Source organism: Astatotilapia calliptera, chromosome 7 (genome assembly GCF_900246225.1).
Source record: "Astatotilapia calliptera chromosome 7, fAstCal1.2, whole genome shotgun sequence".
In the NCBI taxonomy this organism is placed as follows: domain Eukaryota; kingdom Metazoa; phylum Chordata; class Actinopteri; order Cichliformes; family Cichlidae; genus Astatotilapia; species Astatotilapia calliptera.
In genome coordinates this window covers 12,307,937-12,335,313 of record NC_039308.1, presented here as the reverse complement: position 1 = coordinate 12,335,313, position 27,377 = coordinate 12,307,937, and the positions used below count along the sequence as shown (strand labels likewise).

Below are 27,377 nucleotides of genomic sequence, written 5' to 3'. Positions count from 1 at the left end.
AAAGCACACTGTGTTCTGTTGATCTTATGTGCTGCACAATAATGTTTAATATTTAGTATTTACTGTCATATTCCAATATATCATTGTGATGTTGTTTATTCTATTACTCTTGTTCTCTTCTGCTTGTTTTCTTTTTTCTTTCTCAGCAGGTGATCCAGGTGATTGATATATGCATTTTTCTTTTTTTTTTTTACTGCTCATTCTGTTGGTTTTTGTCTTTTGCCCTTCTCCCCGTCCCTCTTCTCAGCTGTTTCTCTTTCTTTCTCCCCTTCTTTCCCGCAGTCAAGTCTGTCCCGTATTCAGTAAGTGAAAATAAAATAAATAATAAAAGGTGAATCAAATGGACCATTACGGCAAGGCTGGGATGGTCAATTTGGTAAAGTAAATCCGTTGGGCATCTTTCTTTGCCTTTAGACAACAATTCTGATGGCAAAAGAGCCAAACGGGACAGGCAAAAAAAACAAAAAAAACAAACAAAAAAAAAAACATTAGGAGTAATACATTTTAGCACTTACATGTTGACTATTTTTCAATACTACAAGTCGTTATGTGGTTTAGTCCCTGCTGCTAGCAGTAGGGGTGCAACGATACACAAAATTCACGGTTCGGTTCGGTTCAATACTTTGGTGTCACGGTTCGATATTTTTTCGATACAAAAAATGTTCATGCTTTTTTAATTTGCCATTTATTAAAATTATAAATATATATTTTAACGCAAAAGTACAGTTTTTAAATTTAATGTTGCTGAAACAACAAAGTAATAAAAAAATTAATCTATCTGATCGAGAAATCACTCATCTTTGGAAAAAAGAGTTTATTACAGAGAAATGGCTCTTTCCAAAATAAAAGCTATACTATACGCTTCTTCTGGGCTATATTCTCAGCAGCATTTTAGTATTTAGTATTTATTTATTTATTGTCATTGTCAAGAACAATGAAATTGCGTTTGGGGCTTCCATACAACCCAAAAAAAAGAAGAAAATAATAAATACCCCTTAAAACCCAAGTGTACATATTTAACCCAGTGTGACTCCAATGCAATAAGACAATCCTTAGCAATAATGTTCGTAGAAATTCAGACAAAGACCTGAGAAACATGACAAAATACAACAATGCAACCCATTCAATATTATTGTACTGTGAGATATGATATCAGATATGATAGTTATCTATTTAAGAAAGAGGGGGGGGGGGGGGGGCAGGAGGGGGAAGAGAATAAAGATATGATGCACCAATGCAGACCAGTTCATTGCTATTAAGAAGTTGGATATGGTTATTGTCCGTGAGAGGGGGGCAGAGAGTTCAGGAGCCTCACAGCCTGTGGATACAGGCTGTTGGCCAGTCTGGATGTTCTGGCCTGTATAGACCTGTACCTTCTCCCTGAGGGCAGCAGATGGAAAAGGTGGCGCGCAGGGTGATGTTGGTCCCGCAGGATACTGTGCACCCTCCTCAGACAGCGAGTGGGGAAGATATTACTGATCTCTGGCAGACTTGTTCCAATAATTCTGCCAGCTTCTTTCACCACCCGCTGGAGTGCTTGCTGATCGGCCTTGGTGCAGCTGGGGAACCACACTAGAAATCCATACGTCAGAACGCTGCTGATGGCACAGTTGTAGAAGTTCAACATCAGAGATCTGGGAATGTGTGCGCTCCGCAGTCTCCTCAGGTAGTAGAGGCGCTGTTGGGCCTTCCGTACAACTGAGGTGATATGGTTGCCCCAGGACAGGTCCTCGGTCACAGTTACCCCCAAGAATTTAAAACTGCTCACCCTCTCCACCGCCTCACTGCCAATGAAGAGAGGCAGATGGTTGTTATGACCCCTCTTCCGGAAATCTACAATGATCTCCTTGGTCTTTTTGGTGTTTAAGACCAAGTTATTGTCGTGGCACCATGACTCTAGTTGTTGCACCTCTGTCCTATAGTTTGTCTCATCATTGTTGGATATAAGTCCGAGCACTGTAGTGTCATCTGCAAACTTAACAATGAGATTGGACGCGCAGGAGGAAATACAGTCATCGGTGAAGAGAGTGTATAGCAGAGGGCTCAGAACACACCCCTGAGGGGCACCGGTGTTGACCACAAGGGTGGAAGAGGTGTTCTTACCCACTCTGACACTCTGTCTACGGTTAGTGAGGAAGTCCACAATCCAGTTGCACAGAGAGGAGTTAAGTCCCAGTTGGTGGAGTTTGGGACGGAGTTTGTATGGCCGGATGGTATTAAAAGCCGAGCTGTAGTCTACAAAGAGGAGCCGTGCATAGGTGTTCCTGTGTTCCAAGTGCTTCAGTAATGTGTGCGGCACTGTGGCGATCGCATCCTCGGTTGACCGGTTCTCCCTGTATGCAAACTGGTGCGAGTCCAGGGATGGTGGAAAAGCAGCTCTGATGTGTTTAATGACCAGTCTCTCCAGGCATTTGGCGGGAATGGGGGTGAGTGCCACAGGTCTGAAATCGTTCAGACATGTGACATTTGACTGTTTTGGGATGGGAACGATGGTTGCTGCTTTGAAACAGGATGGTACCAGTGAACAGGACAACGAGGTGTTATATATAGAGGTGAAGACGTCCGCCAGGTCCGCAGCACAGTCTTTTAGCACCCGGCCCAGCACTCCATCCGGCCCGGCCACCTTCCTGGTGTTAATGCTCCGGAACACATGCCTCAGCTCATGAGTGCTCAGGACCGGAGCAGGGTCGGTTGAGGGGAGAGGGAACAGGACAGGGTCGGTGTTCTCCCTATCAAAACGGGCATAAAAGAGATTTAGATCCTTAGCCAGAGTAGAACTGTCGGCTGAGGGTGATGGTGTTCTTCTTTTGTAGTCCGTGATAGCCCTGATGCCCTCCCAGACCTGCCTTGGGTTTGTGTTGTTCTCAAACCTGGCCTCGATACGCCTCCTGTGCTGCTGCTTGGCAGTCTTGATGCCTCTTCTCAGGTTGGCCCTGGCAGCACTGTATGCCTCCTGGTCCCCGGATTTGAAAGCGTTGTTCCTTGTTCGAATAAGTTGTTGAACTCCGTGTGTCATCCAGGGTGGATTATTAGGGAACACACGGAATCGTTTCCAAGTTGTTACATTGTCCACACAGAAACAGATGTAGTCCAAGACAGTGGAGGTGTAACTGTCCAATGCGACACAAGCATATTAAACATATCAGGTCCCCATAAGGAGAATCATGTGCTAACGGTCTAAATGACTCGGGTAAAGTTTGTAGCATGCGTGCTTGTTGTTTTTGTCTGCGTCCACTTGTCTTTGCACTAGGATGATGTCGGCGTAAATGTGCAGTCATATTCGTTGTGTTCCCACTAGTGCTGTCAGCGTTAATCTGAAATGACATTAACGCCACAACACGGCAAATCTCCGTTAACGAGCTACCGCGGATCGCCCCGTGCGAGGGGCTGGACGGCGTCAACACGTTAACGAGCTAACTACGCTAACGCAGTAGTTTCCACCCATGTAATTGAGCATTGCGTGGCACATCCAACATACTGTTTTACTTTAGTCCATGACGTGCTTACCTTCAGGGTCATACTTCACATGAAGACCAAAATAGTTCCAAAGGCCAGATCTGAATGAGGGTGGGGGAGGTTCAATTTGCCATGTTGCAACGTGCTTAGCTTCTGTCTTGCTAGCTTGCGCTGCCCTTAGTGGATCTGCACTCGACAGTGCAGCCTAGGCGGAGTAGTCGAATGCAGATCCACTGAGCTCTCAACACGGACAGCATCGTCAGAAGAAAAGTTGATAAAATAAATTAAAATTTTGTATTGTTCGATGCATATGCGTACCGAACCGAAAACACTGTATCGAACAGTTCAATATCGATACGAGTATCGTTGCAACCCTAGCTAGCAGTGAACAACCCCTCACAAACCCACTGGAACAGCAGATATCAGAGAGAGTCAAGTTACGAACTAGCTGGTTATTGAGCATTTAGCAAACAGAGAGCCAGACATTCCACCCATGAGTGGAGGCGAAGAGCAAAAATAGTATTGAAGGACAGACAATATTCAGCTTAATCAAAATTAACCATTAAACATGACCCCAGATTAAGGATAATGTCACTTTGCCTCTGCCGCTGGTAGCTACCAGTATGGAAAAGAAATAGTAAAAACTTACAAAAGACTTGCATAAGATGTGGCCTACTTCATTTACTCATGAAAGTGGCCACTTTCTCATTACTTTCATATATTGTTTTAGTAAGTATCCAAAACATACAAGTTTCATTTATATAACTTTTCAAGGGATCTTATATCTATTTTCACTCTTGTATGCTTTTCATACAAGTTTCACACAAGACAGATACAAACTTTATAAGATTTATATATATCGTTTCCATATGGGTAAGATATTCATCACGGCAATTTTTGTAAGCTAATCAAATGCTAATGTTGTGTTTCTAACCTCATAGTTGAAAAAGTAAATAAATGTGCATTTAATCCACACATGATAAACACAATTGGTAAAACAAGTAGTCAAAGTGCTCGCCACTGCATTGCAGTGAATTCTTGCATGTGTTGAGGCTGGCAACCACCCTAAAATTGAATTTATCCATAAGTGTCTTCAGCAGTATCAGTAACATCAAAAGTGTTACAACTGATTAATTTTTTATAAAATGTCCTAACAAAGATATATGTGTTATAGCTGATTGGGATCAAGCTAATATGAACTGCTTTGTATTTTATTGGGCTGTTAGTTTTACTGTAATGCATAATTTTAACAAGCTAATCATTTTTCTTATTGTAATCATTATCAGCACAGTAAATGCTAAACAGGTGTAGCTGAGTTAAGAGTGCGATATTGTTCTCTCAAACTTAATGAGTAGCTAAAGCAAATTATGGCTGCTTTGAAATCATGCTAGTACTACTTTGCTTTACAGCAAATTAAAGAAAAGATGTGTGACGACACTAAACAAGAAACCAGATCTTCAAGTTATAAGAGAAGGTTTTATTACCAGTGCTATTTACATAGAAATAATACAGCCTTGCCCCAATTCCCCCCCATAAATCTACACATACACACACACACACACACACACACACACACACACACACGAACAAGCATACACACTCGCAAGCGTTCAGAAAGACACAGACAAGCTCCCACTCAGTCCTGTATCCAAGAATATCTCCATACAACAGAAAAAAAGACACATTCTTCCTACATCTGAAACAATGTTGAAAGGAAATACAGACGATCTGAAAACAAAATTTCAAGTAGAGCTAACTCATTGCAGAAAAAAACAGCATTCCTCGTGTTAGATGTGGTCTGTTTGAGACATTTTGTGTAGAGATGAGATTGAGCTGAGAGAGTAAAGAATGACATGGAGTTGAAATTAGGAATTGAGAGACAAAAAATAATCATTCTTTCTTTTAATATGTTTTCACAAAGGCGGACTTTTCAAATAGCAGCTGTGGTGACACTTGGCCCTGATCGGTCTGAAATAAAATGCAGAGAATTTGTCCTTTGAAGCACAAAGATGTTCACACACACAGTGATAGACACAAACACACACACACAACCCGAGTCTGCCGCTTTTGAGCTTATTTTAATTCTCTGTGCCTTAAAAATGTGGCCACTAGATGGCAATGAGTGCTTCGGAGCAGACAGCGGTAATGTCACAGATGTTGTCTGCCCCCTCTTTTGTTTTCTCTCTTTAGAGGAAGGAGACCTCAGCTGTTGAAGGACATTCTCCATTATGGGTTCAATGTTCTTTTGAAAATCAATTCCATTAAAACATGTTTTTTAAAAGGGACAGTAACAAAAGGAAGGTCAGGTGAAGCAGTGTGCAGAGCAGAACTATCAGGGCCGCTTCGATGGGTGTGAGATTTGTCCGTGTGTGTGTATGTGTGTGTGTGTGTGGGTACAAGTGTCTGTATAATTGTGTCCGTGTTTTGAATAATGGTATAGACATCCTTCTTTTGAGCTATGATCAAGAACGCTTTGTGTGCATTAAGGGACTTATAGCTGAGACGTGGGCTAGAGAATGTCAGTGCCGTGCTGGAGGTGTCAGCGTGTCTATCAAGTGGCAGCTTTTGATTTGACATGTTGGCGAATGTTTAAAATAAGCTGCCTCGATTGAAACAGGCGTAGATGAACATTAAAGCATGTATCAAAACCGGCTCCTTTGTTATGCTGAGCGTGAAGTGGCATTGAAGAGCAACAGAATGGAAACTAATACTGCTTTGAAGCAATGTCTTAAAGAAGGTGGTGAGAAACTAAGAGAACTAAACATGTCCCCTTTGGCATTTCTCCCTATTAGATGATACCGTCGTTAACGTCAAGGGGAAGGCGAGAAGCATTTTTGCTGGGTGGAATCGCATTTTTTTTTCTTTTTAAATATATATATTTCAAGTCCAGTAATCCAGGAAGGGATATGCTTTGGAGTGTCTACTGGGCAGCAAATATTACGTTCTCCTACAAGCTATCCCATTCTTGATTCTGTCCATCAGTTCATCAGTTGTGAAAATCAGTCCATAAAAATCTGAGCTGTAATTTTCACCCCACAATGGTTTTTTTTTTGTTTGTTTTGTTTGTTTTTTTAATTCATCTCCTGAATTAACTAGGCTGACATTCAGCCTAGGCAATGGTCCCTGTGTTTTTGTCCTTTACCAAGCGGTGGTTTCTCCCATCTCCTGGCCTTGGTGGGACATTGGAGCGCTGTAACTGGAATTACTGGCCAAGGAGAAAGGAGGACTGGGCCCACCCCCGAATGCCTCCCCCGGGACAGGCTGAAGTGAGTTTGGTAAGCCCGGCTCTGGACTGGGAGTTTCCGCATGGGAGATCATGTCCGTGAACCTTTGGTCATCTGACGGGTGGTGGCCTGAACCCTCCATCGCTCCGGGACCAGAGCCCAGGATGTAGGGGGAGTCAGCTGGAGATTGAGCCTGTGATGATGGAGGGCCATGGGGAAAGAAGTCGTAGTTGCTCCCTGGTCCATAATAGTCACCTTGGTATTCTGTGGTGTAAGAAGAGAACACATGTGGTTAGACTTTCTATCAGATACATAAAACACTCACAGTTCCCCCAAGCAGTCTACATTTATACACACGGCTCCACCCCTACCTAAGTGGTGAAATTGATCATGTCCAATTCCCAACCAACCGGTCTCCAACAGCCTCATTTGAGTGTATAAACAACTCCACACCTCTCCACCTCAGTTCTCTCGCCTCTTACACAGTGCATTCATCTCCCTCTCCCTCATTCAGCTCGCAGCCATGCGTGTACCTCGATGGATTCCCCTACAGAAACTTCTGGATTTGGATGAGAAATTCCAAAATGAGATTCCAGCTTCCCTGCAGCCCTGCCATGTCCTGTCGGCTGCTTCTCTCTGTCAGGTCTGATGACAAACACCAGCGCTGTCGCTTGCTTCTACATTACTGGGTTGTGGTTATTTGCTGAACTACGGGTGGTTTCTCTACTTTAGTGTTGATCACTCAGCAAAGAATTATTTGATGGCTATTTTTATTATTATTCAACCAGTCCAAAAGAAATGTCAGAGGTCAACACCAGATGTCCCACACAGTTTGACATCTTTTTATTCATTTCATCTGACCAACACTTCACGACACAAAATCAATTTTGAAAAAGTAAAAAATAAAAAAGCAAAATTAGCAAGAACAGCTCAGATGTTAAAAGTTAGAAAAGGAGAATGGCATTAAAATGTCGTTAGAAATCTTTTTTCATGCTATTTCTCCTTTTTATTTATACCTCTCTCCACTGTTTTGTCCACTACATCGTGCTTTCAGCATCGTGTCAGCGTGACTCCATCTTGCCATGTTCCCACTGTGTTTGTATCCAGTGTCACGATAGCTAAGCCCCGATGACAACCATGATATTTAAAGGTTTATTATCAATGTTATGTTAATATTGTATTAGATTAGTATCATAAATAACTGTATAACTGCTCATTCTGTATGTTTTTGTACACATTTATTTCCCAAATCTCTCGCCACAACCTTGAATGTGCTTTTGGACTTCAACCCTCATGCAACCAAACTACCTAATTATGAAAATGACCGAGTGAGGTCATTCAGCATACCTGTACTCTTTCATTTATTTGACATTCTCAGAATTTCTAATGTAAATAATTATGGGTTTCAGTCATTTTTATGAATTAACAGCATTAACCCATTCATCTCCATCAGCACTTTGGGCATTGAGTATTCGCCTTAATGCTTCTGCAGTAGTTAATCTTTCTACTCTAGCTCTGTTAGCCAGGAATCCATAATTAACAGAAAAAAAAATATTATTAAAAAATATTTTATACATAAACTACAACAAGTTGTAAATAGATCAACAATATGTGGTGGGAAAGATTTCAGTCATGACCCTATTCAGCCACTTGAAGGCTAATTAATTCCCAATAAATAAAATACAACAAAAAGCAAAGTTATAGATTAGCGTATGGTTACAAGTGAATTTTTCATTACTGTGATAATCATGAAATGAAAGCAGGTCATTGTGACTTTTTGGACCGTTAGTCACATTATTAAAAAAAGCCAAATATTTTGTCATCAATAGAATTAATCTTTTGATTGCACAGATTTTTGTGCAACATGTTGTTACACCTATAAGAGTAGATTTACTCTTATAGTGCAGAAAGTGCAAACTAGATGCATCATACAGAATGGCTAAAAATATATCTGTTGCAGAACCTTCATGTTTAAAATGCTTCCTCTATAACACTCTGAGCCAGATCGTGGTTCGTCTTGCCGAAAATGTCTGCACCTTCTCCTGGCGTTCACTTCAAAGCGAACAAAGAGCAAACAACTGACACATTAATAACAGATTTTGTTGCTTTCAAAGATGTTCTTCATTGCATACTTGGATAAATAAATATTTCCTGGTTAACCTATGACACTGACTGGCATGCTTATGCCTCTTAGAGGTTTCAGACATCTCTTTGTTTCCTCGCTCGTACTTCTACAGCACAATTTTGTTTCTGGTTCCCATAGTAGAAGAAGAGTTTTGAGTGTCAAAAATAAACAGTGACATCCCCAAAGACTATCCCTGTTGACTGCATAATTAAAACAACTTTCTAAGGGATTATCATCGCTTATAAGATGGTCTTTTGATCCAGAGTACCTGGAAATCTGCCAGTCGAAACACAAAATATGACCTTCTGGTCTCGGCTACAAATGAGAAACCTATACTAAATTTAAACATATCAAATAATGTAGCAGATATGAAGCCAGCAACCATTTACTGAATCAACCCTGCAAACTCCCTGTAACTTCTTTGCATGTAGTGTGTATGGTGCATTTAGTGTTTTAAACTGGCAACAACTATGGTCTTTAAGATGAACACTCGTCTTGCCAAGGCTATTATTAAGGGCAGCCCATGCTACTCTTGAGGTTGTCTCATAGATGTAATGCAATCACCAAAGGGCAGTTCCACTCAGCTTAGCTTAGCACAAAGACTTCTTTTGACCAGCTCAGCACAAACAGTGGAAAAGAAAATGCTAGCTCTGACTGAAGGAAACAAATCCACCCATAAGAATTCACATTAAACTGTGATTGCACGTAGTCATGCAATATAATAGCTTAATTCTACATGCAGAATCGCAACAGTAGTATATTGTCAGTATTTTAGAGACCACCCAAAATGTTGCAAATCGTGTTTTCAGGGGAGCTCATATCCTATATACAGCAGTCAACCTGAAAAAGGGTTTGTATTTGTACTTTTTGAGATTTAATGTTGCAGACAGGAAGATTTAATCTAATAACTAAGACAGACTATAGCTGTTCCCAAGGTTGTATATTGAGCTTTAAGCTAACCTGTTCCTTACATACAAGAAACTTAAATTATATGAATATGTGCCCCTATTATTAGAAAAAACAAAATGAATCGATCTTAAATCAACACAGCTATGCTTTCAAACAGGCACTGCAATTATTCTTCCACTACAGCCAGCACAGTGGACTCAGATGACAAGTAGCCACAGGCAGTGCTTGCACTGCAAAAAGTCTGGAAGGTGATTTTTAAAATGATTAAATATTAAGTGATTTTCTATTTCGTGTGTTGTTCATCATAAGCAATGACCAAAACAGTTTAGAAAGAATTGATTGGCTTAACAAATAGCCTGTTACTTTATACACTCTTTGCATCTACTAATCAACAATTACTACAAACCTTCAACTGCCTCCTGTTTCTCATTCCAAACTCCCAGAGTTGCATTAAATCTATTCGGTTTCAGCACCGCCGTGAACCGAGATCGATGACAGGTTTTATCCCCGTGCCCCAGATGCTACACTAACATTTCTCCACTCCTACCATATGTTCTTCTCACTGCTATTTCAATCGAAACGGGGAGGCTCGAGAACTAACAGGTTATACCTCAAGAAACATTCGGCCTAATTGTAAAATCTGCATTTATTTGTCGTAGTGTGTAATTTTGTTTTATTTATTTGTTATAAATTATCAGGAGGTATAATCAAAGGTTTTGCAAACAAGCTAATTGTTAGATTTCCCAAACAGGCTCCTGCTAGTTCAGCTGACCTTGGGGATAAGCAAAAAGCTTGTCTTGTGGTGTGTTCATGTGTGTGCGGATGAAAGAGAGAGAGAGAGACCAGGGTAGGTGCTGAGGGGAGTGTCAGCTCTGCAAACTATAATTACACTCATACATGCAGATGCATCATACCACACACACAGGCATCGCTCGCTCTGAACAGCAGCAGAGGAACACGAGGAGGCAGCGAGCTTAGATAAAGGCAAGCAGGCTGGCCTGCGCTGCCGTGGGACAAAAGGGTGTGAAAAGCAGAGTGCAAAGAAAGCGAGAGACATGAGAGCGAGGGATGGAGGTTTTTTGTCCTCTCTTTTCCCCTCCCACTCCCTGTGTTGCAGCCTTGATGGCTCCGGTTTATTGTATCCTCAATGCCAGGGCCCTTCAGGTAGAGGTGCAGGAGGTGCTGTATGGAAACAGCAACTCACAGACTGTCCATCAAAAACAAACTGCTGATATGCATGACAGGTGCATCGGCTTTATTCCTGCAGTACAGTGTGGGGCGGCTGTTGCGTTAGCGCTGTGTTGTTATCTCGCTCTTTTGTCTTGAGATTATTTTCTTTTGAAGCAAAGGGTCTTTTTTCTCTTTATTTTTTTATGACCTTTAAAAAGCAATGTTTTTTTGACAATCTCTACACCAACTGGAGAATCTATTTCAGCAACAAACCAACTCCTTTTTTTATGAAACCTTTGGACTATAAGTGCAAATGCATGCCTTGTTTTCCCCTTGTGGCAGCAGAAATATTTCATCAGGGTGTTGTTCGTTGTAGTTATTTGCATTAGAATGGTCAGTATATTAGTGCACTAATAAGTCTAGCTTATCTTATATAGCAATAGCTAAATATATTCCTGTATGGAGGTATGTGTCTGGCTTTGGTTAAAATGAATGCATCTCTCTTTAAAATGAATAAATCTTCTATTCATTTTAACGTCCTTATCGAACGCACCCTTTCTTTCTTTGAACAAGTATTCTTCTCTCACAGCTGTGTTTTTAAGACGGAAGCTAGCTACTTTTCAGAAAGTGAATGACACTCACAAGTTGTGATCTTGGAAAGGGTTATTAGGTGCAACTTCATGCTGAATAAAAGTTAAGAGAGACAAGAAGGGAGACGTGTTTCTATTGCTGAATGGCACAGAAATCAATTCTCACAAATATAGTGGAGCCATTACAGGTGCCATTTTTGAAGTTCACCATTCTGAAAGGCCAAAATAAAAAAATAAAAAAATAAAAAAATCACACTTCAGTCATGCCACCCATGCTGCAAGCTTTGTTTGCAAAGTGTCCCACTGGAACATATGTGCTCCTATCTAGCATTTTCTCTCCTAGCTATGTAACAAATGTGACAGTTCAACAGGATTGAAACTTTATTTACATTCCTCTGGGCGCGCTGAGATAACCAGACTACAGAGCTGTGCTCGGAACAGTTAACAGTTAAAAGCTTCTTAGCTGGTTATTGTGTACCACACAAACTGAGTGCAGCGTGCACGAGATTAGACTTAGACTCAAGTCCTGATCATTTCATCTCTGAACAAAAGATGAGTGGATTCAAGAAAGTAATGTGAAAGCAAATGATCCAATAAAGTACACTGGGGCTCCACCTGTATTCTAATATATAGCAGATTTATGTGATATACTTGCAACGTGAAAAACATCCTCCAGGCACCTGCTTTCCTCAGAACTGCAGTTTGCTTACACAATATCACCTTTTTTTGAGTGTGAAACCAGGGATACAGATTATATTTGCTATTGCACTTGCTCCATATTGCGCATTAATATTGCAAGAGGTAAAGAACCTGCAGGTGTGGTATCTGAGTGTATTTAAAGACACAGCAAGAAGTGTGCACTAAATTTGTGCTAGCACTGCATCTGTTGTCACAGCGTTCATTTCTTACCTCCATAGTAACCGTAGGCTCCAGGTCCTAAGATGTCTGGGTCTTCCAGCCTGCCTCCCAGCGGCCTCATCCTCCTCGGGCCCCTGAAGAAGGCATGCCGTCGGGCGCCCAGAGCACTCAGCTGCTTCATTCTCCGTTCTTTGGATCTTCTGTTCTGGAACCAGACCTGAAACAAACCAGGGTCTGAGTTATCAGCCGATCTCATCTTTTTTCTTTCTTTTTTTTCTTTTTTCTTTTTTTTTTTACAAATTTGTAGTTTATTGTCATCCTTTTTCAAATCACCATTCACTCAAACTGTAGTAAACCTTGCAGAGCTTGTAAAAACGCACAAATGATGTCGATGTGAGAGTAACACTGGGGTGTGATCAAAAACAAAACAAAAAAAAAAAATCTGTGAACCACAATTGAAAAGCTAAAACAATTACATATGGACCAACTAATCGTTTTAAGGGTTTTTCTTACTGTTAATGCTCAATGTTGCAAAGTTTGCACCACTTTCAAATTTCACAATTAAATTCAAATGAATTGATTCCTTTAAAGAGCTTTTATTCAGAAGCTGCAAACTATTTCCCAGAAATGACACAACGTACTTGCCTCCCAATTATCTGGCACCTCTGCACCCATTTTGAACTGTATTTACTGTACCACAATTAGCTGTGGCCTGTTTTCATTTGTATTAATTGAGGTGTAAATGCTTGAAATTCAGCTTCAAAAATGACTTGATGGGTTCTATGGGTTTTTAAAGTATAAAAACCCATAAAAATGCCATTAACAGAAAAAGTCAAAGAACTCAATCTCATATGAACATTCTGCAGTGCGACACAAGAATTACATAGGTATAATCAAATCGTTGTTTGCACATAATGAATCGGGAGGCGTTTTGTGCTACAGTGTTAGAGTTCATGTCAAAAAAGCACAAAAGGATCAAAATGAAAAATTAGGAAAGCCAGCGATGACTGAATAATAACAAGAAAGGAACAATTTCTGCTCCATTTTTCCAGTGATGATGGCAGTTTCCTGTTGCAAATTTCAGATGAATAGCAAAGTAATATCAACGGCCCCAAATACAAAGCCATATGAAGTTAAACCACTGAGATTAAATAAACTGTCTTTCAAAGACAAACAAAGGAGGGTTTCAAAATTGCAAAACGGTGCATCATATGGAAGAATGTCTTTGAATTATAAGCACATAACACATCTCGTTTCGCCTTTGCTTCACTGCTGCATAATGATCTATGTTCACACCAGCTAGGCTATGCCAGAGGGAGAATCCCACTGTGCTACAGATTAACAAAAACACACTCACAAAAAAAAGAAAAACACACACACACACACACACACATATCCCCTTCCACACATACACCTAAAACTACTTAGGCTCTGCACTCTGTGCTCCAGCGGCAAACGCAACACCTGCTTATTGAGAACAATCATCTAACTGTAGGGTACATTTTTATGGAAATGCTCTCGCTTCCCTTGAGAGAGCGTTGCTTAGGGATTACATACGCATGCTGGAGAAGCAGCGTGGCTCACAGGGCTCCCTGCGTTGAGAGCAATGGTATTTAACACACACTGAACAGGGAGGAAGATGACGAAACGCAGCCTCCATTTTGGCTCCGAGCAACACACACAGGCAGAGGGTGCAGAGGTGGAATGGGGAGGTGGGGAGGTGGGGAGGTGGGGGGGGGGGGGGGGGGGGGGCTTATCGCAGCCCAGACTGACTGACTGATATATCGACTGGTTTGCTGGTTCATTGAATGATTGATTGATTCATTGAGCGATTGAGCTCTGTTGCTGCACACTCGCACATGCTGGCTGCAGTTTATGATATAGATGAAGCGGTGGAGAGGCACGGGCTGTAAGTGAGTAAGAGCGGAGAGGTGGGAAAGGGGAGGGTGGTATGTAAATCTGTGAAATCAGCGATAATTACAGTGAGTGCACAAAAAGCCACATCACAGTTGGCAGAGATGGTGCTAATCATCCTAACACAGTCTGCACCCAGGCATCAAGCATGTGTGCTTGCATGTGTGTCTGTGTGTGTGTTTTGAGGATGGCAGAGAGGTCCAAAAACAGTGTATGCTTGTGTTGTATTGCACAACATGTTTGTATGTGGGTTTCCTCTTACCTTTGGCAAAAACAAAGCTAACCTTTCACTAATTTCATGGCTGTGCATCACATGTTATTGCTGAAACAAACACAGTCTGCACCCCAAAAAAGGAAATTCTTTTACAAATAATGTATTTCTCATGCATCAATAAAATGTATTAGTGTAAGTTCAAAGTGTGCTTTGATGTTTTTATGCTGAAATTACAAGCAAGTAGGAGACTCTTTTTTATAGAAAAAATAAAGTGTGATTTATGATTTTGAATGCAGTAATTTAAAAAAAACAACTTGCGTTTAAATAAAAGTATCAAATGTTGTAACCATATTTCTATAAAAGTCAATCATAAATAAATAATAAAATAAGTAAGTGTGAACATTAAAAACAATGCTTTTCTGCATATTGTGAATCTACTGTTAATGCAAACATGAAACTCTCATTTTAGGCACCATGCTGCCTGCAGTTCCATATGTTGGACTGTTTTTTGGGGGGTTTTACAAGCTAGGAAAAAAAATGCTACAGTACAAAATAAAATCAACCAAATCCATATATTTCATGAAATACTTCCACAACACAAAAATAAAGCCAAAATAAACAAACAAGGAAGACAGTTTACATACAGCAGGTGGTGGGGTTCGTTTAAATGTGGCATATATTCATCTAATAGTCCGCATCGTGTTTTGGCATTTCACTAATAGATGATGAGGCTTTCAATTAAATGTCTGCACATTTCAGTAAAATTAAAAAGTAATTCCTTTGATTTATAATGTGTCATCTGTCTCTAATCTGTCCGTGTCGCCGCAGATCCCTCCCTCATCTGAATCGAAGAAAAAAAAGTTCCAGCGATCCACAAACAACACAGCTGATCTTACCTGGATGACGCGCATGTTCAGCCCTGTTTCCTGTGCCAGCTGTTCTCGAATGTGCCGGGTCGGTTTCGGCGTGGCAACAAAAGCAGCCTTTAACGTTTCCAGCTGCTTGGCCTTGATGGTGGTCCGGGGCCCCCGCCTTTTGGCCCCAGAGTTCTGCTCCTCGTTCTCAATATTGTTCGTTTCCTTATCTGAGGACGTTGAATTGTCCGTCTCTTTTATGTCGTCCTGTATTGGGTCCTGCAGATCCGGCGATAAACTCCTATCTGTGCACGACGACACTGGGGGACGGGGCGGATGGGTGGGGGGACAAACAAGAAGGAAGGTCAGGTCACGATCCGAAATGTCAAGGTGGGGGGTGGCGGGGTGCGGTGGGTGGTGGTGGGGGGCTGTTTTAATCAGCCTTGGAGATGCACACAAGCGTTGCTGACTATTACGCATCCGAAACTTGACCTAATGGTAAATGAAATGCGTTTTTTACGCCCCTCGGTGAATTTTTGTCTCCCAGTTTCTGTTTTCCCTTCTTTCTTTATTTGTATATTTATTTTTCTTAAATAATATCTGAAGTATCAAACAAAACGCAAAAAACAAATGCGCAAAATAATACCAAAAAATAAAAATAAAAATCCACAGTTGCTAACATCTCCAATTTACGCACACAAAAAAAGATGACATACGGGCATGCAGCCATATTACATTTGCGAGCAAATGAAGAGATTTATATTGGAGATCAAAACAAAGGGTTTATGAAAAAGGGACGCGTGACACCTTTAGTAAATAGGGTGTGGAGTGGAGTTGCTGCCCTCCTGAGCTTTTTATAAGGATAAATAGAGTGGAATGAGGAGCAGCACACACGGCCAGACCAACAGACTCATCCCCAGTGGACCCTGACGTATAATAACAGAAAGCTATTGTTCTTTGGAGGTAAATATTGAAAGTATTCATCTCATAAGGTTACTGTGAGATGCTCTCCGCGGAATGCTGCAAAAGCTCAGCATCAACTTATATTTAAAGCCGCCACTTCTGCTTTTCTTTTGTCTATTAAAATGCTGATTGCCAATTTATTCATCCGATTTCTTTCTTTCTTTCTTTCTTTCTTTCTTTCTTTCTTTCTTTCTTTTTAAATCGGTTCCACGGTTATTAAAATAAACAACGCCCTCAGCAGCCCTCTTATTGTTATCATTGCTTATTGTTGAATGGGAGACAAAAACGCAGCGCAGGCCTGGTGTCGCTTCGCTTACCTGAGTTCAAGTTGACTTCCTTTATGGCCCCGGAGCTCAGATAATCATCTTTGCACACAAACTTGTTCTCGTCTATCACATAGAGTTCTTCTCCCGTGGACAGCTGTTTGTTACACACCATGCAGGTGAAGCAGTTTAGGTGAAACACTTTGCTTCGAGCTTTGCGGACCAAGTCGTTCGGCGAGATTCCCTGCAGACAGCCAGCGCATTTAGTGCCAAATCGCCTGCACGGAAAACGAAAAATGAAGGTGAGATTGAGATTTTTTTTTTTATGACGGCAGCGCGTAAAGGGGTCTGTTAGAAATTACCCACATCCATCATATAATCATTAATACTAAAAAGAAGCTGGTATTAAAATAATATTAATTTAGAAGGAATAAACAGGTTTAACGCCTTTAGTTTAGCAAGTGATATAAATGTCACTAACACATAATAATAATAATAATAATAATAATAATAATAATAATAATAATAATCCACTGTAACGTTTTTAGTAAATAAAACGTAACAGGTAATTACTCAACCAGAGCACCTCTCTCTATGAGAGTGTTGATAACATAGCCATTAAAATCATTTAGAAAAAGACTTTAGAGAAAGGTTTTTTTAATAAAAAAAACCTTCCTAATTTTGATTGAGGTGCTCTGACAATAACCCCACGCAAAACGTATTAGTGACAATCAACACATTGTACTCGTGGATATATTATAGGATTAGGCAGAGTAGGAGCATCTTAGCGTGCAAATCTTCTCTTAATCCATATTCACCCGCGCTTAAATAGCACTGGGTGGGAAGACTCATCGATTTGATACACAAATAGCCCAAAAATAAATTCACTAAAATTCCCCCTCCTCATTTGCCGGGGTGAGTCCGTTTTTTCCCCTTTCTCTCTTTTTAATTACTCTCAAAAGAAGTGCGATAAAGCACATTTGACTGAGTGACGCTTACAGTATTTCTCGCCTGCCCAGATGTCTTTACTGATGGAAAGAGTTTGAACAGATGCTTAAGGCTCACTTTGGGCCTGCTGTAGCTGGATTTTAAGTCCGCCTGTCGGGGGCTGGTTAAGCCTTTGGGTGACTGCAGACACCCTTGTTGTGGAGCATTGTTTTAACACTGTGCTTGCCTTTCCATTCACTTACAATGGTATCGCATCACTATCCGCTTTTCACATGCGTGACCAAGCCTCCCCCAGCGAAAGGGCACAACTCTACTTACACAACAAATGGACACATTAGGGTGATTACTGTTTCGCCTAGCTAATGGCTGGCCATTTAAATCCACCGCTTGATGGGACCTGTGGTAATATGACGGCCAAGGCTGCGCGAGGCCAATAATAGCCCCGTCCCAACAAAGGCTGATGTGTCTTACATGTCATTAGACAATTTGGGAGAAAATAACTGACACATACAAATGAAAATGATGCTAAGAGAGTGACAAACAAGGGCTTCACTTATCACTCAATTACCTGGAACACTTTTTGGAAATTGTGAACCGGTTAATAGCCTAATGGGTGTTTGAAATAAAAGTGTTGTCTGGAGCTGGAAATAGATTTTTTTTAAAGAAAAGAAAAAAAAATAAGCACAGAATACACGAGGATACAGAATCAATATATTTATATGTCCATTCTTTTATAATAGAGGCCCCTTTTGACGCCACACGGTTCATATCATTTCCTAAAAATGTCACCACACAGAGATAGGTAAAAATCATGCATTTTAAAAATTACGGATATTATTAACAAATAAGGGAAAATGTATACTTTTAGATTTATCTTAAATTCCTTTAACCATAAAAAAAAAATCCAAGTACGGGTTAACGTGGCCTATGACCTGAGTCCAGCGCACCGAGCTCGACTTTATGTGCCAGGCTTTAATTTGTATTTTTCTTCATCCTGTTCTTCTATTTTTTTTTTTTTTATCAATCTTTAACCCCAAAATAATTTCCCTTATTGTAAAGGTGTTGACGAATGCTTGAATCAAAGCGTGATTTCTTTCTTTCTCTCTCTCTCCCTCTCTTTTTTTTTGAAGACCTCTTGATTCCAAATTCAGTTACCTGAAAAAGTCAATTTTGCAATAGAGCTTTCCGTCTCTGGAGAAGCACTTCTCGGTGAGGTTGCAGTTGCACTCACAGCACTGGACGCACTTGGCGTGCCAGGCTCTGTCCAGCACGTTGAGGAGGAACCGGTCCAAGATGGGCCGTTCGCACCCGGCACACTGGACCATCATATCGCCGGCCTGCAGGACGCCGAGTGCCGACCTACCCACGCGGACTGCGCTGCTCGGACTTGGGCACTCCGAGTTTACGCGGAACAACGTCTTGGCTCAGAGAGGTGTGCTGTCAGGCGAAAACTGGAGGGACCTGTCGTTCAAAGGCAGCGGAGTGACAATCCCCGAGAACTGCTGTAGTCCTGGTCCTGTTTGGTCGCTGTCCTGCTACTTGTCACAATCCACAAATCCAGAGGAGAAGAGGGGAGAAAAAATTCAGCTGCGCCAGCTGATGGACTGCGTAATGGCCAAACCAGACATGTTTTCTCGCCAATTCAATGTTAAAACATCATTTTTTAAACGTGTTTACTTCTAAATAATTTATCCCTTTTGCTCACGCTTTGTTTGGGGTCCAGTAATTTCCTTCAGGCTCACCTCACGTCGCCACTTGCACGTCCCTGTGCCTTGGTTATCACGAGGTTTTGCCAGCGCGACGCGCTTCCTGCGCTGAGATTGGATGACGCCCTTGTTAATTCCCGTGCCAGAAGAGCCAATCAGAGCGCAGTTGTTATGGTTACACGTTCATAGCTGTAGCCTCCGAGCGGACCCTGAGCAGAAAACACCTAGGCCGTGGATGCAGGGTGTTTGTAGTGGCGCTGATAGAGGCCAACAGGCATGAGGAAGTTTCACGGTGGGTCACGGAGACGGCACTGGCTTTAGAAGGGAATGCATCAGTTGCAGGTTAGACTATGAACGTCAGAACATTTTACTGGCGATGAACGTGAAAATGTCAGTGCATAGGTACAACGGGCACGCCTCTGAAATGAATCGGACTAGAAGTAGCTTGTTGGGAGAGGGAGTAGCCGAACAAGGCTGTGCTGGGCGAAGACAGGAGGAGGAGGGGGGACGCGGGCCTTTTCTCATGCAGAAAGCTATTTGCAGGGAAATGCGATGGATTAGCAGGAGCTCATCAATAGGGAGAGCGTGGTCACCCGGCGCTTTAACAGAGTGGCCACCAATCGAAGGGAATTTCAATATTTACCAACAGCCTCGTTTTGTTAGTTGCAGTTAAGCAAACATGCGATGCGCTAATTCGTGTTGGGTGAGACTGTTTTAAGCATAATGGGGCCTCATTTGAATGAAATTAGGTGTGAATTTTGGCTCATTTTACACGACTGAAGGCCATTCAAGATAACATTTAGAGGAACAGACAAACAACAAGGTTGTTAGTTTTAACAGAGGAAGAAAGGAAAACTGTTAGGATCTATCTATGAAATATACTTGTATCAACATTTAGGTGCTTTTACTATGAAAGGTTCTAAGAAGGTGTTAGCTTTAAGATAACGAATATTTACTGATTGCATAAAATTTAAAAGAGTATTGATAATATTTTTTTTTAAAATAGGTCACAATATTTTTTATTTCATTTTACCAAACAGGCATCATGATGGCAGAAGCTATGTATAAAAAATGCTTTCTTTCTTTCTTTCTTTCTTTCTTTCTTTCTTTCTTACTTACTTTCTTTCTTTCTTTCTTTCTTTCTTTCTTTCTTTCTTTCTTTCTTTCTCCTTATCTACCCTATTTGTTTTTTTCCTTACTTCAGTTTCTCTTTTTACTGTCTTCCTAAATTGGTACACTGATGGTGTGTAGAGCGTTTAAAGGAACCTCCGGCCTTTCAGCTATGACACGAGGTATAATTAGTGTTAGTGTTCTAAGCAAAAATGAGTGTTTTTCTTATCAAAATGATGCCACACATCCAAGTGTGGATTTACTCTACAGGTATCTGTGGTTTAACCTGGCCAGATCTGGTTTTTGTAGAGATGAGGCTGAATAAGTTTCCTGAATTACTCAAGCTTCAATGACCTTTAGCCCACAAACTGAGATGGAGTGTGTGTGTGTGTGTGTGTGTGTGTGGGGGGGGGGGGGGTCAGGGAGGTACAGACAAAAAGCCCACAGTGGGGAAAAGAGCATGTGAGGAAAACCTCTAGTTTGAATGCAGCTGTGCAAGGGTATAAAGAAGCTCTGTTTGCTTTTGCTTTGTTCTGCTCTTCTGTGCACGCTAAACACCACCCAAAGAGTGAGACACTCACCTGTGGAGAAAAATGAGGGAGCTGTCCATGGTACCAAAGGCAGCAAGCACCAAGGACAGCAGCAGGCTTCCCTTTTTTCCCCCAGTGAGAATCAGCTGACCTTACTAACAATCACGTGGCATCAAATTTAAGGACGCATTCTTTGTGATCCTTAATTGCTTCCTTCTCCACTGTCGTGCAGACAGCAGTCATATCACCTCATTTAGCTAATGGCAAAACACACATTTGTCTTTTATAAAGTAACTTAAAAAGCAGCCCACCAACAGAGCAGCAAAAATGTCCTAATAAAACATTAACTTTGAATGAAAAAAATGAAAGACAAAGTAAAGTTCACTTACCTGCACCCTGGAATTTATTTTCATCACATACAAAGTTTAGCAATAAAATCCCCCTTTTTGTCTTTTTGCCTGCATAAAAAAAAGGCTTTGTGCATGGTAAAGTGCTGAAGGACTGATTTTTGTCATTCAGCGCATAAAAAAGATTGGAATACCTTTCAAAATCAGACGAGAATAATTAAATAGAAATTTGGATGAAGCGTTTAATAATAACATGTTTACTTCTGAAATTATTAGTTTGTTTTTAAAGGACAGGGTGGGGTTTGTTTGCGTGTTGCAACTGTTTATGCAGGCTGACAGACCATCACAACACATATTTTTCAAGGACCAACATCTGAAGTGGTTTGAACATCAGTCACCTTTCTTTACTGAGAGGTCTTCATAAAATATCTCTGCCGTGCAGCATCCAGGTCTCTCCCTCTCCGTAGTTTTATTCATAATGCAGGAGGAATAAAGGCGATAATTTAAACAACACAAGTAATGTCCACAAACCCTGAACCTGGGATTTTCTTCAGTCTCGGTTCCTACAGCACTGAAGAATCTACGTGTTTGTGCTGATTAAATTTATGAAAATGTTCTTAAAAACAGGCAAACACCCCATCAGGTTGAAGCAGCTGGATCATTTTTTAGGTGCTTGCTTTGCACTGCGAGCTGAAATGAAGTCTTAAATTGAAGGGAAGAAGTGGTGGATGGGAATATAAATCTAGAACAGGTACATAAATAAATGGGAGACATGGGGAGGGGGAAAGAAATTCAGCCCTCACACCCAAATTCAGACCTCATCTTCAATGCTCCACTCCCCTCCACTCTGCACCATCGCAGCCCAGACACCTGAGCAGACCGCTTCCTCCCCTCTCCTACCTCCCTCCTATGCATGCGGTGTCACCCCAACCCCAAAGGCGCGCGCACATGTACGCTCAAGACCACCTCCAGGGCCCCTCTTTGGCAGGGCCAGTCCCAGGGGAGAGGTTAGTATGATGGATGTCTGATTGGTAGCCCTCCCTTAGGGCCTCCCTCTCCGTCACCTCTCTGCGCTCTGAATTAAAAGGCCGTTTGTCTCCTCTGAGTCCTCAGCTGTAGAGCGCCGGCCTGCAATTTCACAGCACTCAGAGAGAGAGAGAGGGAGACCATTACAGAGGAGGTTGTCAGGGGAGCCATCAGAGCCCGGACACGCCTGAGGGACTCTCTCGCTCCCCTCTATCTTCCCTGCTCCTGTCTCCTCCTGCTCGGCACCACCAACACCTCTATCCCACTGGAGGCAGCCAACCCTGCCCTCACAGATAAATTCATATTCAAGCATGTATGCACCTATGTGCATATAAGATTGCATAATTGAATGCACACGTGCTTGACACGCATCACCGGGGGCATTGTTATTTTTAAATCTACCACTCGGTCTTGGTTCTTAAATAAATTAACACAATCAATTATTTAAAAATAAGTACGAGAATAAGAAAAAGAACATCACATTCAGTCTCTCAGAAAAGCCACCTTGAATTCATTCATAGTCTGAATTCTTTCCCGCAGGATTTGCTGCCAAAGCCTTACTTGTTTTTGTTTTTTTTAGTTTAAATTGTGGTGGCTAATGTTAGCCAACTTTAGATACTGCTGTATAACTGACATTACTGAGTCAGTTTGACTCCATCATATGTGATGTTTGACAGTGTTAAATATAGACTATATAAAAGATAGATGTACAAACCAGTGGATGTAATGTCATCCACTGGTTTGTGAAGCCTCTACTTGAGCAATTTGTCTGTCACCATCTTGTTTTTGGGAAACCAGATCTCAGAAGTAACGAGTAGATCTAACAAAGAAATCAAGGACACCAAACACTCATTTAACAGTGACTTGTCAATCCTACAGTAGGCCCACCCTAAAAAAAATACTGTGCGCTATTCATCTAATAGCGAATATAATTTATAAAACATACATCATGTTATATTAACTATGATTTGAAAATACTAATTGAGATATTCAAATCATAAAGGTAAAGTAAATAATATCAGACCCAGATGCTCTGTCAATCTTTCATGTACATTCTGTGTTTTAAGGGCTACTTGTCATATTTCTTAGCATACCTTTGAAAAGTTTCTCTTTCAGGGCATTCGTTTAAGTTGTTGTGTGGAAAAGGTCATGCTTATTTGTAGAGTATTGTATAGTTTTTTTGTATAGCACATTTAAAACAACAAGCAAAGCGTTTCACAGGTCTTAAAAAAACACACACATATGTCAAGGTTTAGCTCGAATTAAAGGCCAGAGAGTAGAAATAAGTCTTGAGCAAATAGTTAAAAGTAGAAACAGTTTGAGCAATTCGATTATGAAATGGTAAGGCATTCCCGAGACTTTGGCAGCAATTGAAAAAGTTCAGCCACCTCTGACAAGAGTGTGGACATGAATAAGATCAGGTCTTAAAAACAATCAATAAAATCTTAAAATGAATCATAAAATTGACAGGAAGCCAGTTAAAGTGATGCTAAAGCTGGAGTTCATGTTTTCTCATCCCAGTTAAAAGGCGAGCAGCAGCGTTTTGTACCATCAACCTATATACAAACAATTACAGTAATCCAGCCTTGTCATAATAAGAGCATGTATAAGTCTTTGAGTCCTTATTAAAAAGATATGGCTTTGGTTTGGCCAACAATCTCAACTGGAAAAAAAAACAAACAAAACTCTCAAAATCTGAAATTCAAAGTTTCCACTTCCACGTGGTTAATTTGTTGTGAAAATTGTCTGCATGTATGTCATACACATGTATTTTCCTCCAATTGAGAAATAAACCATTAAGATCCATTAAACTACCACATGTATATTTATGTATTTGTGTGTGTATGTGTAGCACAGGCTGTGTGTAATTTCAGTTGAATTACTATTTTAAATTGCTTAATAAAAGCTCGATAGTAGTTTTTTTGTTTGTTTGCTTTTTGCAAAAAGACAATAAATGCCGAGGACTGTATTCATACATATTTATAGGTCTAGTGAGTATTTCTGGCAGAACGATGGCATATATAGGGTTGGCTCGTTGTAAAATCCAGTGATCCTTTTCATTAAAATGAAAGAACACATAATTCTGGAGTAAAGTCAGTTATTCGTGTAATTTAGCCATTTTATTCTCCGAGAAAATGAGGACTATGCTCTAAGTAAGAAGCTACGCCGGGCTTTGAGGCATAGATAATACAAGTAGGACACAATACATCTTTATAATATGCCTTTTTTGAACTATTTAAAAAGATTGAAAAATGAACATGCGCATTATTCGAAGCCTCAGAACTCAGACCAGGCAGTACAGAATTAACATTTAGAGTCAGAAAAATCTTCCCCCCTGTGAATTTCGCATGGCTTCATTTTGCTGTTTTGCTGTTTGGTGTTTTTTAGTCCCTAAATACGATCGTTATATTTTCCCCTCATACACCTTTCAAATTTTCTGTTCAATTAAAACTGCAAAGAATTTGTTTTGAAAGAAGCACTTGGAATTAGTTTTGTGTGTTTTTGTGCTCAGCAGGAATCTGCACTCATACTGTATGAATGGATGTGCTCTGTTTGAAAGGACAGGCAATAATTGGAAAGTATCATCAAGGAAAACAAACACAGCCCACAAATATAACCTTCTCTATTACTCGGAATAAAGGAGTAATTCAAACAAACAGATTCACCTTTCACCCCGTGGGCACTAAATCACCCGTGTTTCTGCATACAGACAAACAATATGCACAAACTTGACGTGGAATGCTACGTGGCTCTTGTGAATGGATAATTAGGGCATTATTCAGCTCCAGGTGAGCAGGAGTCACAAGTTGATGTGTGCAACTGTTCATCAGGTTGAATTTCTTTCCCGCAGTCAACCATGGTGTAAAGTGGTGTGACTTTATGCGGAACAGAGTAAAAAGACAGGTGGCTGGTTCTGGGCATTTGCAGAGAGTAAAAGCCTGACTGGATGGCTCACACTGTGCCGAGTTCAGTCCCCTTCATTGAGATATAATGAGGGAGATCACCTTTCACTGTGGGCCATCCTAATGAAGTAATGAATGGGGGTGTGCATTGCACCTTTGCCCTCACCTACTCTATTAATCAGAGTAGGGTCACACATAGCCGCCAGGATCCAACCTCCCCTATCTGGCAACACTAATGGACCAAGCGATGCATTGAAGGTGCTTTTAGTTAAAGAGCTCTGGGTAGTGACCAGGAGCAGAGAGGAGAGGAGAGAGGGTTGGCATTTCCTGTGAAGAGAAAAAAAACTGGAGGAAATAAAGAGTGGGAAGCAGCTGACTTGGAGAATGGTTTGCACCTCCAAGGTAGTGGGAGTGAGGTGTGTGCATGTGTATGTGTGAGACAGAGAGAGACATGGACCTTTAACCTCATTTGAGTCACCCTGAGGAAGGATCACGAGGGTCAGAAAGCTATCTGGACTGCCCACAGCAGGATCACCAGTTGACATTTACTGTATGAACTACAAAGAATGACGATACTGTTAGATCACATGAAAATTGCTTGGATTTTTTTTTTTTTTTTTTTTTTTTTGCGGCAGTAATCTACATTCAGCAAAATAAAGTGAAATTAGCAGTTCTCATTGCATTCTCCATACTTAGGTAAGACTGACATATGAAAACCTTTACCTTTTGGCTTTTGTTTTAATATTTTTTAGTGGGCAAGCATTTCTACATTTTGCCTTATTCTTTTAGCATTCGTTGGACTGTTGGTTGCCTCTATTTTTACCTCAGATATATTCAGATAGAAAGCTGATCTTATATCCTGTTAAATGACAGGTTCAAGATTTTCCAAACAATTCAAAAGGTGCCCATATCTGCTTAAGATTAGGTTTTGATCATCGTGACTAGTCCTATTCGCCATACTGGCCATAAAGCTTTATTAAAAAAGGTTTATTAAAGGTAATCTTCATCATTATTGGCTTTAATCACATCATATACATACACCATTAGACATATTCTTTAGATTTTCATTATATCAATTTATAGAAAAGGACACTGGAAAAAAAACAAAATACTGATGAATAAAGGTTTAAGAACCAGCAATCTTTCAAATGGCCAGCAGGGGAGCAATAATCTGATTGCAGGAAGGTTTTGATTGTATTTACATATGCCATATACTTTAATATGTATAGTTGTTCAACTGCATTTTAAAACAAATATCAAATCAGCGAGTCAATGCAGGTATCTAGACACGGTCAAGATGACCAGCTGAAGCTTAAACTGAAAATCAAAATGGGTGAAAGGTGATTTAAAAGACTGAATGTGGCATGATTCTTGGTGCCAAACAGGCTGGTCTGAATATTTCAGAAAATGCTGATCTCTGATTAGTGAGAATAAACTGAAAAAGAGAAAATATTCAGTGAGTGGCCATCAGTGGTCAGAGGAGAATGACCACAATGGAAAGGCACAGCAGATGAACCAGCAGATGATCACACTGGGTCACTCCTCTCAGGTAAGAACAGCACCAATTGTGCATTGTTCAAATGCCATAGCCTACCTGAGTATTGTGGCTGACCATGTTCATCCTTTTATGACCACAGTACACACATCTTCTGATGGCTGCTTCCAGCCATGTCACAAAGCTCAACTCATCTCAAACCGCTTCCTTGAACGAGTGAGCTCACTGTACTCAAATGGCCTCCTCAGTCACCTGATCTCAACCGAACAGAGCACCTTTGGGATGTGGCAGAAAGGGAGATTCCCATCATGGATGTGCAGTCTGCAAATCTGCAGCAATTGCTCAATACTATCCTGTCAATGTAATCAAAAGCTTTGTGGAATGTTTCCAGCAATCTATGCCATAAAGAATTAAGATAATTCTGATGGTAAAGCTGGTACTTGAAATATGCACCCAATAAAGTGGCCAGTGAGTATATATGATGAGTTTTGAATCTATGAACTTCTCCATTTCTACTTGCTACTCCTTGGGCATGCATAGCATCATTAGATTGTAGGTCACATCTGCCTCAGATTGTTGCTTTATTATTGCTTTTAGAAAGGTAAGACAGCAAAGATTAAAAACAACTCAAGGCTTCAAAACAGGAGTCCATAAATTGGTTGGTAGAGTCCATCCTTAGTATACTCTTTATGGATCAGACGCATTCCATCTCTACTTTCCATCTGATCTTGGTTATAATAGTTTTAATCTGGCATGATTAGAAGGATTTCAT

The 27,377-nt window shown here is 40.7% G+C and overlaps 1 protein-coding gene across 3 annotated transcripts; it reads right to left on the bottom strand.

The window, feature by feature from the left end:
• Nucleotides 1-5,343: 5,343 nt before the first annotated feature.
• On the bottom strand, nucleotides 5,344-19,418 carry lhx5 (LIM homeobox 5). 3 transcript variants are annotated; one of them, XM_026173137.1, is made up of 6 exons: nucleotides 19,194-19,418; nucleotides 18,644-19,023; nucleotides 16,595-16,818; nucleotides 15,357-15,634; nucleotides 12,384-12,549; nucleotides 5,344-6,944 (listed from the first exon to the last, which is right to left on the bottom strand). In XM_026173137.1, the coding sequence occupies exons 2-6, from the start codon at nucleotides 18,814-18,816 to the stop codon at nucleotides 6,595-6,597; spliced, it is 1,191 nt and encodes a 396-aa protein (XP_026028922.1). In that variant the 5' UTR covers nucleotides 18,817-19,023; nucleotides 19,194-19,418; the 3' UTR covers nucleotides 5,344-6,594. The 3 variants fall into 3 exon arrangements, with proteins under 3 accessions (XP_026028922.1, XP_026028923.1, XP_026028921.1); XM_026173138.1 differs by having other exon boundaries at nucleotides 19,231-19,418; XM_026173136.1 differs by having other exon boundaries at nucleotides 18,644-19,418.
• Nucleotides 19,419-27,377: the final 7,959 nt, after the last annotated feature.

What these genes read in the sequence shown, in the direction of transcription:
- lhx5 (XM_026173136.1), bottom strand. Translation starts at nt 18,816, where the DNA reads ATGATGGTCCAGTGTGCCGGGTGCGAACGGCCCATCTTGGACCGGTTC. An exon ending in TGAACATGCGCGTCATCCAG is followed by an intron (nt 12,550 to 15,356) that starts GTAAGATCAGCT and finishes GGTTTGTTTCAG; the next exon opens with GTCTGGTTCCAGAACAGAAG. An exon ending in AGCCTACGGTTACTATGGAG is followed by an intron (nt 6,945 to 12,383) that starts GTAAGAAATGAA and finishes CTTACACCACAG; the next exon opens with AATACCAAGGTGACTATTAT.